General features: G+C 31.4%; 2 protein-coding genes across 2 annotated transcripts; both read left to right on the top strand.

Moving 5' to 3' along the window:
• The first annotated feature begins 1,109 nt into the window (after positions 1 to 1,109).
• Positions 1,110 to 6,261, top strand: LOC140973657 (E3 ubiquitin-protein ligase MBR2-like). The gene is made up of 6 exons (XM_073436632.1): positions 1,110 to 1,223; positions 1,699 to 3,471; positions 4,704 to 4,754; positions 5,269 to 5,364; positions 5,464 to 5,601; positions 5,836 to 6,261. Exons 2-6 carry the CDS (start codon positions 1,750 to 1,752, stop codon positions 5,965 to 5,967), a joined length of 2,139 nt encoding a protein of 712 aa, XP_073292733.1. The 5' UTR covers positions 1,110 to 1,223; positions 1,699 to 1,749; the 3' UTR covers positions 5,968 to 6,261.
• Positions 6,262 to 10,064: 3,803 nt separating this feature from the next.
• Positions 10,065 to 12,722, top strand: LOC140972428 (transcription factor bHLH95-like). Its single transcript, XM_073434859.1, has 3 exons — positions 10,065 to 10,453; positions 11,833 to 12,246; positions 12,621 to 12,722. Exons 1-3 carry the CDS (start codon positions 10,115 to 10,117, stop codon positions 12,711 to 12,713), a joined length of 846 nt encoding a protein of 281 aa, XP_073290960.1. The 5' UTR covers positions 10,065 to 10,114; the 3' UTR covers positions 12,714 to 12,722.
• The last annotated feature ends 3,354 nt before the right edge of the window (positions 12,723 to 16,076 follow it).

Genomic DNA, 16,076 nt, shown 5'->3' with positions numbered 1-16,076 from the left:
TATAGTGAGGTCTATATCGTATGTGAATCTAAATGATTTAGATTATATTATGAAATATGTATCATCCTCTATAATATGATTGTGGAGGATGAAAATGATGATATGCTCAAAGATCGTGATTTATCAGCTCGAGCTGATGAATATATGGCCCTCAGATGTTGTCCATTTAAAAAATCATACCGCATAATTCAACGTCTTTATGGATTAATGTGTTGAAATTCGGAACTGAGAATTGCACATGATGTTAAAAAAAAACATGATCAAATGTATTTAGAGTTTACACGATAGTGAAATTCATCCACTTTTTTTGATCAATAGTGAAATTCATCCACTTCTTTTTTATCACATGCCATTTTTTATAATGTGTTTTTTTTATTATGTATTTTTTTTATTTTTCTAATTATGTTATGCTTTTTTTAAAAAAAATTACGTGTAAGTTTTAAAATTTAATTAAGTTTAATTATATTTTTTTAAAAAAATATGTACAGTTTTATTCTGTTTTTAAATACAAAGTTATTAAAAATTATAAAAAGTTAATATTTCAAAACTATCTCATCACTGAATGAACATAACATGGGATGAAGTTATCATCATACCATTGTACATGCTCTTATCATCCAACCTTTAAATTTATTGTAGTAAAAGATATATTAGCCATGTTTTTAGCCATATGCGTTTCAAAAACTATAAAAAATAAAGTTCGAAAATCATTGTTAAACTCTAATTTTATTACTATCAGTCAATATTTAAGTATTAAAATAACTNTAAAATAAGTGGTTAAATGACTTGACTCCGAATTAGTTGGGTTGGGTCTAATGTCCACGTTTTTCATTAACAAGGTAACTTTCATTTAACAATCTATTTGGTGAGCATATTCTTTGATCCCTCCACATATGAAACCATTGTGTCACCATGACACATTAACAATTTTTATTTTTTTTTCTCGTTTATCTCAGACGAGCTTGTAATATATATAATTTATTTTATTAATTTGATTTACTGACTATTACGTTAAATATTTGATATCGGTATGTATAGCGGATTACATTTTCTTTATTTTATTTTATGTTATTTTATTTTATTTTTACTCTATTATTTATTAATTTCAAAGACAAATAAAATGAGCTCAGAAACAACGCCTCTCACTCTCCACCCACTGCTTTCTTGGAAAAATTCCACAGAAGAAAAGCAATCATCCGATCGCCTGTTCTTCTCAATTCGAGGTTTTATTCATGACCCATCTCATATTTTTTGTTATTTTTTGCTGTTTTTCTTTTCTTTGTGAATATTTGTTAGCTGAATTTTACTGATTTTTTGCATTTGATGTCATGAATTTGTTAATTTTTTGTTGGAACAACGTGGGCTGAGATCGAAAATATGGAAAATGGGGATCTTTACTACAAGATGTTGAATATTATTTTTGTTGATTTTTTTCTTTTGCCGATAAATTTGGGATGTTGTTTCTCAATTTGTTGGATCGATGATTCTGCTGCCTGTATATCTATTGAAATCGTGATTGATATGGCAGTATCCCATTCTCGCTTTTTCTCATAAATCTTCTTTCTTTTTTTTTTCTTTTAATGTAAGTTAATGATGCTAGCTGCACTATTTAAACTTTTCAATGCTTTTGAGTGTTTTAACAATTTTGCAGCAATATACTGTTTAGAGATAATTCTTTATTTTTCTTATCATTTGCAGATTTGGCAGAATGTTTCAGCATCCGGTGGTATCGTGAGCCTAGCAGCAAATATGCAAGAGGAAAGAAGTACCTTCAATTCCTTTCCGGAAACAATTGATTTGAATCAAGGATCTTTTCCCAATAATACGTCCATAGATTATCCACCTTCTTGGGATAACATGGTAAATCCCGTTGAAAATCGATTACCAAATTATATGTTTGCATCCAGTGATGAAAACATTAGATGCACGAATGACACCAACAATTGTGGTCAGAGGTTTAGTGGTTGGGAATGTGGTGAATCCAGCTCCAGTGCAAATAATCTGCAAGACCAAGCTTGCAGTGATGATCCCGAAACAAGGCTTGGATGTCGGCCCTCTTTTCCTGATTATTTTGCTGCAAGATCCGAAGTTAAGTCCTTTGAACAATCTAATATCTGTAGTGCCAGTTATGTTGGAAATCAAGTAGATGGTGGGTGCTTGAGTGCGCGAAATTACAACACAAATTGTGGTTTGCTGAACGTAAGTTCAAACCATGAATGTGTGAGAGAGAGCGGTAGTTATATCAAGTTAGGATCAGGCCCACCTCATATTCAATACCCTTGTAGCCTTACAGACACTCAGCATATTCATAATTTCAATGCTTCTTCCAGTCACGTAGGATCTTCTGTAGGTGATTCAAGTATGTACTTGGAAAATAACGAAACATCAGGACCATGTTTCAATACTTGGGGGACATCTTGCAAGAGAAAGGCTATTGAAGGTACTTCTGGACAGTCTTACCATGGTGGAAGTTCAAGCACCAACCAGCGAATGGAGGAAATGATGATGCATTCGGTTTCAGGATGTTACAAAGATCCAGGAGATTTAGGTATAGCATCTGGCCCACTGAACTTGTCTCAACTTAATGACCCCGAGCAGCTAAATCCAAGTGATGGTGTTGGTGTTAATAGAGCATCCCCTGCATTTTTCCCTTCTCCAAGAATTCCAACAAGTGATCAATGCCCTGCCATAAATTTCTCTGTTACATCGAACCTTGAACACTGTGAGTCAGATCCACTTGAAACATCTAGAGGCACTTCTGCAAGGCATTCTAGTGTGCATTCTTCCCAACTGCTATCGCGACCTGTCTCGAGCACTAATTCGTTGGAATTGAGGTCACCATTTGAACTACTGTTGAATCCGACCAATATCCCATATCAATCTCATTCAATGCACTTAAATGAGGTTAGGGGCCTGCCATCACATCCATGGAGGGAATCTACTTTACTAGATGGTGGTTCATCCAGTTCTTCTGTGGTCTTTGGAGAAAGAGGATCTGGAGCTAATGCTAGGAGTTCTTATAGAACTAATTCCGAGCTTCCCATGATTTTTCCTGCCCCTGAGACAAGAAATAATTTTCATGACCAAATCGATTGGAGTTTTGCTCCTGGAACTTCAACATCACCTAGAAACCATTCTTCTGTATCACGGAGTGGTCCCAGTTCTGGTGGCACGGATTCTTCTGGAGCCTGGTTGCCTCATCTAAACATGGCTTCACAAAGTGGTCGACGATTGTCAGAAGTCGCAGTCGCTCCCTGGATTCCTTTTCTTAACATTGACTCTGATTCTGAAACTCAGAGAAGTCACTCTGTCCTTTTTCCTTCTGCATCTTCATCCTCACACGAAGCAGCATCGACCAGTCGGACACAGCATCGACCCAATCAAAGGTCAGCATCATTCTTAACGGATATTCCAGATGATGATACTAGTCGAAGGCGTGGTTTAGCCAATGTCGAGAGGAGACATAGATTGGTATGTTCGCTCTGTTGAAATTTTAGCACATTTAAAATGTTTAGGCCAGTGTATAACATATTACAAGCTTTCAAGTTTTGAAAATTTGTGTTAGGAAGAACCTCATGAGCTCGTAACACATTGCTCTACCCTGAATTCCCTAGAAACTCTGACAATGGCTAATAACTCCAGAGTAGCAATATTTGATACTGTAGTTTAATGCTGCCATAAATTGTTTTTTACATTGTATGTCGAGAATCAGTACCATCCAGTTTTAAATGCTTATCAATGTGATGCGTGGGCTTCACAGTAGCTTGCTCTAGTTGTAAACTAAATTGAGAGAGCTGAGAGCTTTGCCTGGTTTTCATCCTATAGCAAGGATTTTATCTATATTACTAAGCATCACATGCATATGAACATGTTAAGTATTTGGGGATTTGATAAATTTTGTTCACCTATTGTTTTCACTCCGTTCAGCCTTTTGTTTTGAAACATTGACCAGCCAAAATCATTTATGACCGCATTATGATATGTTTGATCTTGATAAATTAGTCTTCAGGACTTGTTGAGTGGCTTGGCTACACCAGCTATCAGTTTCAAGGGTTAAATTGGAATATTCTCTAAATCTTATTTGCGCACACGCCTTCACCAAGAGCAGCATTATGAATCTCTACTCTTGAAAGAACGGCAAATTGTAATGAAAATTGCAATCTAGTGTGGAACAATAAGCAAGATAGTTGAATGTGAAAAGAATCTCTTATTAATGTTAAATTTAGGACTAGAATGCTAAGTAGTTTGTGTAGTATGTTGATTTATAAAGTGTTAGAAATCAAATAATATATTTTAGAATCAGATTTGATATCATTAATACAAGCAATCAAACAGGCTTTGCGTGTGTGAAAATATGAAATAAATTTTTTTTATATCTTTTAATTAACTTAACTCTTAATTAAATTTTTTAAAAAGTTTGACTGACTGCTCTACCCGTTGCTGATTGGTGAGAGATACTCGATGTTATGAATAGGTCGCTGAATTTTTACATCATCAATATCCTAGTAAAAGAAATTATATTTATGGGATATATTCCTTTAAGATTTCCTACTTCTGTGTTATTAAAGATATGTTCAATATAACATTCTCTAGATGCTAATGAATAGAGTCTGTCAGTTTGCTGGGAAACAACCTTGCTCTTTGAGGCAACATTTGTTACTCTAATTTAGTTGTCTTATTACATAGTCTACTTTTATTTTCAGATCCGTCAAGTTTTGAATGCAATGCGGAGGGGTGTCCACTTGCAAGCTGAGGTTTGTTTTGGATCTTTCAGATGTTCAGAATTTAGAAATGCTGGAATTGTTGATATGCTCTTTGGCCTTAGAAATATGTGACTGCATTAACTTGTTCTTACAATAAACTGAAAATGATGCTCATCTTCATGTTATATACATACAAATGTAGCTTCTATTTCATTAAATTATAGAAAATAGACATTCATAGTTTAATCTTATTTGGGACTTCAATCTTTTAATCTGACTATAATAATCATGCTTCTCGCTTGTTTCCATAGATAATGGCGTGCACAAACTGGGAAATGGTAATTCCGTTATATTTCGCTGACTTACATTCCTAATTGTTGGATAAATATTTGTGTAGCCCCTTTGTATCCTGTTTTCTGCATTGTTTGATTCTGTAATTTAATACTCTTTTTGATAAAGAAGTTGTAGCATGCAATATGTTATCGCGAGACCTGAGAACTCACAGGGGATATATGGATCGGTAGCCTGACTATTGATATAAAAGACGCCAACCTTTTCATTTCAGGATTACATGCTTATTGACCCTTTTGTAAATGGGTTGGTTGAGTTGCATGATCGATACAGAGATATGAGACTTGATGTTGACGATATGTCTTATGAGGTACATTTTGTCAAATCAACCATCCCATGTGCCTCAAGTTACCATTTTGCAAATGAACGGTTTTACATGGGCTATTACTGTTTACTCCATATGTTACAGGAACTGTTGGCTTTGGAGGAAAGAATTGGGAATGTCAGCACAGGTCTGGATGAAGAAAAGATTTCGAGCTCCATGCAACAAAAAATATATGAAGCTACTACAGTTTCACCAAACTTGGAGCCATGTTGTATTTGTCAGGTTAGAACTTAGAATCATGTCTTGAGTAGGGCCCTGCAAATGAGGCTTCGCCATATGAACTCATTTATCAACTAATGTCGCCCATCATTGTCTTAAGATTATAACTCACTCTAAGTTATTAGAAGAATCAGCTGTAAAACTCTATAAAAATTTCAATTTCTTCTACAAATCGATACATGATAATGGAATCATCCATGTTAATGAAGATTTTCATTTTTTCTTTGGAATGATCAGGAAGGTTACGTTGCCGGAGATGGTATTGGGATATTGGACTGTGGGCACGATTTTCATACCATTTGCATCAAACAATGGCTAATACTGAAGAATATTTGCCCCGTCTGTAAAATGACAGCATTAGGAACTTGAGGGCAAAACGAGTTTGCACGGGGAGCGCCCTCGTTTTCTGTGGTCATGTGTTCCTACTTCTTTGATCCTGTTACTTCTGAACTGAAATCTTGGGCTTAAAGAATGATGCATATTTACAGGTAATGAATAATAAAGAAGCCATGTACACTTTGATACATGACTTGTATGATGTATCTCTGTCCTTTATGCAAATCTTTTGTATTCCTTCGACAATAAAAAAGTTATTTGAATATTGGACTGGAAAATATATGGTGGATATATTGCATTTTACACACCTTGAGGTTTTAGTTATTTGCCCACATGTTATTTGCATTTCTATAAATTTTTTTGTACAAAATAATTTAATTAATTGCATGAAATAGTATTAAAACATATATTTATTGGTCTATAATTTCATTATACAAAAATTTTACGTGTTTAAATTTACATTAACAGCAGGGATAGTTTGGAAAAAGTAAGGAAAATCAGGGAGCTGTCTCTTAAAAGTGAACAAATAAAAATAATGAGCTTCTACTTCTTTTAAGAAAATGAATCTCATAAATTGGAAAATTAAATTTAATGTTTAACTTGGTTTAAGATTCATAGCTTCTGTGAAAAAAAATTAGTGAGATAATATAATCTATAATTTGGAAATAAGCCTTTGTCCGCGTTAGCCTAGATTTTTATTTCAACCTAAATAATTATATTAATTTTAAAATTATTACTTATGATTAAAATTAATAGTTATTTTTATAAATTCAAATCATAGATAAGAATAGTAAAAATATTTCGATAATTTTCAGAATCTTTTTATGGAAAAAATAGATTTTATTATATCTTTTATCAAGTGATATAAGGGATATTTTTGTCCTACCACTTTCGGTATCCAATATTTTTATACAACATAATTTTCTAAAAATATAATTTTCAAATAACGGACAAATTATAATTTTAAATTTTATATATTTATATTTTTTAGATTAAGATTTTGATAATTTAAATTTTCTAATTTCAGACAAAGTTATTTATTTTTCAATTTTTGAAAATATTAGTTCTTTTTACAAAATAATGTTTATGTGACATTGCATACATAAGTGTCACGTTTGAAGTCGTGTAAATACGGTATCCGTGTCATATGAACAACACACTATATGAATGACTGATTATTTTAAAAAAAAAAACCAAAGATAATTCACTTAAACTGAAATTCAAAATCACGAAAAATATATATATACAAAACTAAAATCGCAACATTCCGATTGGTATATCAAAGTCTTTATTTAGTGAACACCTTCAATCCACACGAAAAATAAACATGTTTATTTTTTTCCCAATAAAAAAAAAAATAGAAGTGGGGCCAAGACAGGAGTTGCATGGCAGCCACGTAATCAATATGGCCTTCGAGAAGAGCCAAAAAGGCACAAAACGACAGAGTTTCATGATTACAGAAACGCCAGCATTTTCAAAATTCAACAACCATAAACCCATTCTGCCTAAACGACAACCCCCTAAATAAAAATTATTATTATTATTATTTATAATTAGTGTTAAAGAATTAAAAATTAGGAATATACGAGTGGTTTCAGGATTTTAATTTGGAAAAATTTTGATTTTAAATTTCTGAATTTTATTCAATAGTGATTGCGTGTAATTTTATTTTATTTTTTTGAAAAAATGTACATTTTTACAGCATAGTTGTTGAAATATGTTCCAGAAAATATGAATCTTCAATTTGAAAATTGATGGATTCAATTTATTTTGATTTGTTAGTAATTATGCAATAACTTTATTGATTAAATATAATTACTATAAGAATTTAAAACATTTTAATAATTATATATGTACTTACTACAAGACTTTAAAATATTTTAATAATTATATATGTTTCATGTTTATTAGGTTCCAAAAGTAGCATGATTTACCCTACATTGTTAATAATTTCACAATCTATAATGTAAAAAACATTTTAAGAAATATATCTTTATATAGTAAAACCTCTATAAATCAATATTTGATAAATTAATAATATCTAAAATAATACTTTTTACCAATCTGCTAAATTAATAAGATAATAATTATTCGAAAGTCTATTATACAAAAATATGGTCTCCTCGATAACATAAATTAATAATTCTCTAAAATTATAAACATGAATTAAAAATTTATTAACATATAAATCTATGTTGTTTCTTTTTCCATGAAATTAACTATATTATTGTTTTTGTTTATACGTGAAATTTATCTTATTAATCAATACAATGAATAAAATTTAATTATGTAAGACAATGAATATCACTTATTTAATTTATTTGTAAAAGATATATATACGGTGAATTGATTTGTACACTAATTAAAAGAATATGATACATATGTTGGTGAACAATGACATTTTATGTAATTAATTTCATGTTCGTTGAATCAAAAAATACTTTTTAAAACAATAAATTATTAATCTATAGCTCTAAATTAATAAAATTAATGGTCCTAACATTATTGAATTATACAGGTTTTGCTGTAATACATTTTGGATTGCAAGAAATAAAATGTTATGTAAAATTCAAAGAAATAAAATTTAATTCACTCCTATTTAATTTGGTTATGACATGGTCATGCATAAAAATCCAATCTAAATTTTTAAATGGAATCGTTATAGTCCACAAAGCATTGCACATCAAGAAATCAAACAAAATGACAAAATTCAAAAGCCAATAAGTTGTAAGTTAGGGAAACAAATCATGCATATATATATAAATCTCTTGTATTTATACTAAAACATTACACACCAAAAAAAAGTAATAAAAAAGCGAGATAAATATTCCTTATACACAGACTCGTGAGAGTATTCACGTTTTACATAAAAGAGAGTCAATNTATTTGCGTCGGTCGAGATAATAACGTATATTCTTCTCGTCTCAAATATATTAGATTGCTTGTTTTTCATACATGTTAAAGAAAATTGTTGGAAAATCAAAATTTACAAACAAACTTTCTATTTTATCATTGTTTAATTCATTCAAAATATAGTTTCATGTCTTTCCAAGACTTAGTTAATACTAATAAAAGATGAACACGCGTTGCATGTGTTATTATTATTTTTAATTTGATCAAATAATGCAAAACAATTAACACAAAATTATTTTCAATTTAAAAGAGTTGTTCGATTTTTTTCTATATAAAATATTGAGTGACTTGAGGAGGTTTTCTAGTATGGTAAGAAAAATTAGTTAATAATATAGTATAGATAAGTATAGTAGTGAGAAAACAAGAATAAGACTACTTAATATAAAAAAAATTGATTATATATCTAAGACAATCAGAAAAGAAAATACAACACATATATATATATATATATATATATATATATATTTGTTTTTTTTTAAAAAAGGAGGGATTTAGTGAAGTGGGGTCCCTCGAAAGTGATGAGGTCATCTCTATAAATGTGCTTTAGCTAACGCTTTTGTTTTGAAGCACTTTGCCTTGTGATTATATTTTGTTTTCCCATTATTTGATTCTATTTACAATTCAAATTTTATTAATCTTATTATTTTTATATATCATTAAATAATATTCATATATAAATTAAAAAATCAAATATATATTTTGCACACAACATTAATTTTGAGAATTCATAGATAGACATACCCATTTAATCCCTCGAGAGTGTATATTTTTTCACATGTTAACATTTTATTCTTTTAATACATACAATTTTTTTTACTCGATATTATATATTAGAAAATCAGAATTTGATTCACAAAATTTTAAAACATAACTAAACTTTATGCATAAATTCATATATTTTATATTTATATAAAAATATATGACTTAATTCATTCCTCCAATAATTTATTTAATTTGAATTCTAAAATTTTAATTTTCATCTCAAATATAAAAATATTCTCTCCATCACTCATTAAATTAACTCTTTGTTTTATTAACTTTTAAGGTTTATGAAACCTAGTATACCTTTGGCTTGCTATTGTTTTTGTCACCTCTCTATCTGTCTTACGCACACATATATACATACATATATGCGTGTATATATATGCTTGCATTCTTTTCCTTCCCCCTTCCGTTTCCACCGATGCACGGACAAACAATATCCTAGCTTTAACCATAAACTTCTGGTCTATATATACATACACATATACTTATATATTTCTTGGTCATGTTAGCCATGGCGGAATTGCTCGGCCATGAGGATAACTTCTTGTGGGGAAACCAATCATGGCCATTCCCAAATTTAGGAGACATTAATGAAGAAAACAATGGGAAAAAGTTGGTGGACATCACCAACAACACAGATGGGCAGAAACCGACCGCCAAGGAGGAGGTAGCTCCGCTGGCCTCCAAGGGAAAAAAGAGGAGCGCCGCCGCATGTAAAGGCGGTGCCGCTGGAGGGGAACCTGATCATGAGTTGCATATATGGACTGAAAGAGAGAGGAGGAAGAAGATGAGGAACATGTTCGGAAATCTTCATGCTTTGCTTCCTCATCTTCCTCCCAAGGTAATAATTCTTTTTTAAAATTTTTTTTTAAATTAATTTTTCTAAAAAAAGAAATCTTTGGGATTACAATTTAATCAATTTCTTTTGGGACACATGAATGAATTTTGTTCAAGCTAGCTAGCTCTAGGGCACACATCTCAGCTTTCTTGATTTTTTTTCCCCTTTCGGTTAATGAGTACAAGGTTTAGTTTGTTTCTTGAAAAGGTACCTTTCTTACATCCCAATATTTATTTCCATGAATTCCCTCAATTTATTTTTCGAATTCATGACTTTTATCGTATATAAACGCGATCGCATGTGATTTAAAAAATTTATTACGACACAATAAGTATGATATAGCATGCGACAAATATTTGATATTAAAAAAGATGATGCAAGATTGAAACATAAATTTCAAGGATTTCATGAATTTATTTTCGTGAGACAAATCAGCTAAATTCCTATTTAAAATAAAGAATATCATTTTTAGCATAAAAAATAATACGTTCCCATAAATCGGTCATGTTGGATATATGCATTAAAAAATTGATATGATAGATCATTTCATATGAGTTTTTATGAATCTCAAGAAATAAACATTAAATAGAAGGATTAGATGGACTTATATATACATGTAAACGAATATACATTAAATAGAAGGATTTGATTGACTTATATATACATGTAAACGAATATATATGTGTGTTTGTATGTATATATGCACACGTTTCAAGGAGAGAGACAAATTAATGAGGAAGATGTTTTTGAGTTTAAATTTCTTCTTTTGTATGATGATTGGTCTAGGGAGTCTGACTAAAATTGAGTACATTTCTGAAGAATCTTATGATTGAAATGTTTAAAGCACACATAGGATTTGTGTCAAAATCAAAGGAAGCAACTTTAGACAGAGTTGGTGTTCTCTATTTTCGCAAGTAAGACATAATAAATGTCACGACTGTCCTTCTTTCTTTTTCCCTTTTTAAACAGTAAATACCACTTTTAGTTCTTCTCATCCATCCCCAACTTTTCAACTTTTGATAGTTATGATATTATAATATTTATATATTATCTAAAAACATAAATTTATTCCAAAAACTATTAAATCTCTAATCACCTAAAATTTTGAATTAACATCATGTTCCTGCCACACTTTATGGATATTTATCGCATATAATTATTAATGTTTTCGGCATTTAGATCTCTTACATTTGTAATTTTTGTATTTATAAATGATGTATAATTAAATGTCAAATACATTGAATACAAGAAGGGAGGTAAATACAAAAATCTCATATATATTTTTCATGTATAAACTGCATTAATTAGTTGATTAATCTCGAAGAAAGGATTAGCATTAATTATGAATTTATTGAGTGATCATATATATTTTATGCATGCAGGCGGACAAATCCACCACAGTTGATGAAGCAGTAAACTACATAAAGAAAATGCAGCAAACTCTAGAGAAACTCGAGAAACAGAAGCTCGAAAGGCTTCATGGATCCAAAACTACCCAAAAAAAGCCCGCTGCAGTTCGATCAAGAGAAGCATTCTTAGCTGATCAACCATCAACAAAAATGATTAACCCAACGTACCCGTCACTGTTTTCGGGTCCACCCGTCTTCAAGACATGGACTTCTCCGAACGTGACCCTGAACATCTGTGGAGGAGACGCACACATCAGCGTCTGCGGGCAGAAAAAACCGGGCTTGCTGACTGTCATTTGCTATGTGATGGAGAAGTATAGGTTGGAAGTGGTTTCTGCTCAAGTTTCTGCGGATGGCAATAGGTGCATGTACACCTTTCATACTCGGGTAAGTTTACCTTTTGATCCATCGACTTGTGACTTTAAATGCATTTGATTCTTTTTGAACAACATATATATCTCAACAAAAATATGATATTGTTCACTTTGCGCATAATTCTTATGGATTTGTTTTTAGATTTTACCAAAATATCTCATGCCAACGAAGATATCATTCAGTTTTGGTCCTAAACATTATGAACGAATATTTATTTCACTTAAATAATTACTCACTTTTGAGGGAAAATCGAGCACGTGCACAATGCGTGCCCTTCTTAGTAATATATTTTTTTATGATGAATTAAAACCGAGACTAATTAAAATTTTCTTTTAATTTGAAGAAATTTGGTTTGACATATATAATAGATAGTCTCTTGTTTATAGGTTAATGGAATTCATGGGCAATTCCAGGATGCATTTCCAGTGGAAGAAATATACAAGCAAGCAGCAGCAGAAATAATATATGCAGTGGCTTAATTAATTAATGCTTTATCCATTTTGATTATATGTAGTTATCATTTTATCTTGTCAAGATTGGACGTTAATCAGTTGCATGCGCTCGTAGGTGCATGCAAATTGGTCGAGATTTAGCTAGTACACCTAGCTAAATCTTATGCATGATTGAATTAATTAATTTATTTAGTTAATAGTTTAAGCAATGCATGTTATGTGTTAAATTATTTTAAAAGTATAAATATTTTTTTTATTATCCAATTTAAAATATATTCATGAGTTTTAGTTTTCAGACGAATATTCGATGCCGAACCGGGAAAGGAGACCAGAGACGATTAAGATGTTAAAAATTTAAGTTATATTTTTATTTTAAGTCAAGAAAATAGTATTTTAAAAGATTTATAAATTTTAGCATTTTTAGGGTTAAATTTAATTTATTGAGTGAAAAAGAGACGTTAAGAATTTTATTTAGCAAAATTAGAAAATAAGAAATTTAAATACGTCCACTCGAAATAAAATATTTTAGTAATTTTTTATGACTTAATTAATTAAACTAGGTAGTATTTGATTAAGGGTAGAATTTAAAATTTGTAGGATCCTTAATTTCAAAGTTGGAAGGTTAAATTAATAATTTAAATTGTAAGGGTTTAATTATTAAATTTAATTAGTGTTTTAATTAACTAAAACACCTAATAAATATCCTAGGTAATCTATTAAAGACTCCTACCCTAACTCTACCTAATATATATATATGTATATACATATATGTATATGTATATACATGTATATACATATATATGTATATACATGTATATACAGAAAACATTGAAGTTCATTGCATGAACTTCAATGTTTTCTTCGAGTTTTGATCCTCGCCTTTGTTGGATGGTAGCTATGGCTTGCTTCTACCTATGGTTATGTTTTATGAGGTGTTTAGATGTTGTTAAGTGACCCGAGAGGGGTCGAGAAGCTGCACCAAGCTGCCGATGCAGCAGGGAACGATACAGCAGACAGACGCGAATAGGGGTGGTCGTGACCTTGTGTGGTGTCGGTTTGCTTGTAGGCTGGACCAGGGTGCATGGCTATGGTCTAGGCGGGGTATTACGGTCCTGAGGTAAGTCTGGTAACAATTGGTTAGGCTCTGGATGGGTCGAAATAGCTGCTAGAGCCGTAAGTTACAAGCTTGCATACATGGGATGTTGTTCGCGACTTAGGGATGCTGTTTTGTGTTGTTTATGGGCTAGTGCGTGTGTATGGGTTGGAACGGGATGGACCAGGGCTGTAATTTATGTCTAAGGGTCGAGTCTAGTGCTTGGTTCGGGTTTGATTCGAGTTAAAATCGATAGGAATTCGTATGGAATGCATAAGTGTCATAGCGTCACTCTTTGGACAGCTCGTGGCTAGATTGTTCGTTGTGCATGGTATGGAGTTCGGGCTTGGTTCGGGGTTGGTCTAGGGCATTGTGCAGTAGGTTAGGATATATTTTATGTATGGGTCGAGTTCGGAGTCGATTGGTACGTCCTAAGTGGTTCTATTTAATTCGAGAGTCGTCCGTGTCTGAATGCACCTTAGGGGCTGTTTTGGGTATAAATTTTAGTAGGTTAGGGCAGCATGTCCGAAGACGATCCAAATTGTGTTACGGGTTTGGAAGCCGAGGAACGTGTCTGGGGACCTCTTCAACCTCTTCGGAGGAATTATGTTATGTTAGGGAGCGGACATCCAGTCCAAGAGCTGTAGTGATCCCTGTCGACCCAGTACCGTGGTTTAGTTTGTTCAAACGATTTATGTAATGGGTCACTTGCATTAAACAGAACTCTATGCAAAAATGATTTACGATTAAGATCACGATGATGAACACGAAAATATGATTTTATGAAATTGTTTATGGAGGAAAGTCGCGTTATACATATTTATATTTATATTATGCTATGTATGAGCTATGTTTAAAATCGCATGGATTTTTATTACGTATTACTTGTTATTCACGGTTTGTGCATGATAAGTCATTAGACTCACTAGACTTGATCGATGCAGATGATGTAGTTGAGGAGACGAGAGGCGGTGACCAGTGAGTAGGCTCGAACTAGGGGCAGTGCAGACCCAAGGACTTTGTAGTTCACGAGTTTTATTATGCACATTTTTAAAACTATTTACTCTTATTTTATTGCATTGATTTTGGTGACTAGTATGTTGAACTTTTTATATTATGTTAGACTTTTTCAAATTGTGGTGGAGGTTTTAAACTTGGGATTTCAATGGGTGTGGTATTTCAAATAATGCAGTTTTAATATTAATTTAGTTTAGTATGAGTGGAGACCGTTAATTTATTTTACGAGTTATATTTATAATAAATTATTTAAGAAGAAAATTTCAAAATTTTCACAAATATTAAAGTATTAGTATTTTAAAACACGGTTCGTCATATAATTACTTTAGTTGGTTAATTATTTGTGTTTATCATATGCTAAAGGGAAAATTGTCATTTTAGTTTTGTAAGTTGATCTATTTTGAGTTTTAGTCATGTAACTAATCAAAATTTGATTTTCATCCAATAATTTGGATTTTTTGTTTTGATATTTTTTGCCCGAAACTACTAGATCCATCAAATATGATTTATTTGGCTTTGATTTTCTCTTAGATGGCATATGTGATAAGAATTAAGCCCATATTGCTCAAATTAAAATTTATCTCATAAAAAAAGCAAAACAATCATCAATAGTTCAAAATGGCGGGATAATTTTTTGTCGTTTCCCATTAATTTTTGTTTATGTATATTTAATGTGTGTAATGTAAATTTTTTTCTTATCACATGGGTTACATATGAGAGTTTTAATGCTAATAAGCAATATCTGATGAATTTAGTGGTTTCGTACAAAAAATGACAAAAAAATCTAAGTTACTGAATTAAAATCAAAATTTGACACGTTAAAGAATTAAAACCCAAAACATGTCTACTTACAGGACAAAAATTGCAATTTCTCCTGTTGCATACTTTGTGAATACTATCTTTATGAGTTAGTTATGAGATCTTAACTTTAGGGTATTACCCTAAAATTGTATCCAACTGTCCTTATTCATTAATACATGTGAGGTTTATAGTAAAAATCACGAACCTCACATATAAGATTAAATGTGGATTGGCCCGAAAGGATTCTAAATTGGTGGAGTAAATGAACGTTTAATCAATAGCCATGAGTGCGTGTCTCCTACTAGCACCTTCTTAGACGAGCATGTTGTTTAGTGTGGTTTTATTTGGCTAGAGTAGTTCGCAGACTATTGAGTCATCCTTAAAATTTATCTATTGCGCACCGAAAAGTAGCGGCTAAGGACATCATCAAAACAAATAAATAAATACAGATTATTGGATATACACTTAGAATGAGTAAT

The sequence above is a fragment of the Primulina huaijiensis genome, chromosome 3 (genome assembly GCF_012295235.1).
Source record: "Primulina huaijiensis isolate GDHJ02 chromosome 3, ASM1229523v2, whole genome shotgun sequence".
Lineage (NCBI taxonomy): Eukaryota > Viridiplantae > Streptophyta > Magnoliopsida > Lamiales > Gesneriaceae > Primulina > Primulina huaijiensis.
The sequence above is the reverse complement of the archived record's forward strand: the minus strand, read 5'-3'. Positions and strand labels throughout refer to the sequence as shown.

Coding starts and splice junctions, on each gene's coding strand:
- LOC140972428 (XM_073434859.1), top strand. CDS start 10,115: ATGTTAGCCATGGCGGAATTGCTCGGCCATGAGGATAACTTCTTGTGG. Junction 10,454..11,832: donor TTCCTCATCTTCCTCCCAAG/GTAATAATTCTT, acceptor TTATGCATGCAG/GCGGACAAATCCACCACAGT. Junction 12,247..12,620: donor TGTACACCTTTCATACTCGG/GTAAGTTTACCT, acceptor TCTTGTTTATAG/GTTAATGGAATTCATGGGCA.
- LOC140973657 (XM_073436632.1), top strand. CDS start 1,750: ATGCAAGAGGAAAGAAGTACCTTCAATTCCTTTCCGGAAACAATTGAT. Junction 4,755..5,268: donor GTGTCCACTTGCAAGCTGAG/GTTTGTTTTGGA, acceptor TTTTCATTTCAG/GATTACATGCTTATTGACCC. Junction 5,602..5,835: donor AGCCATGTTGTATTTGTCAG/GTTAGAACTTAG, acceptor TGGAATGATCAG/GAAGGTTACGTTGCCGGAGA.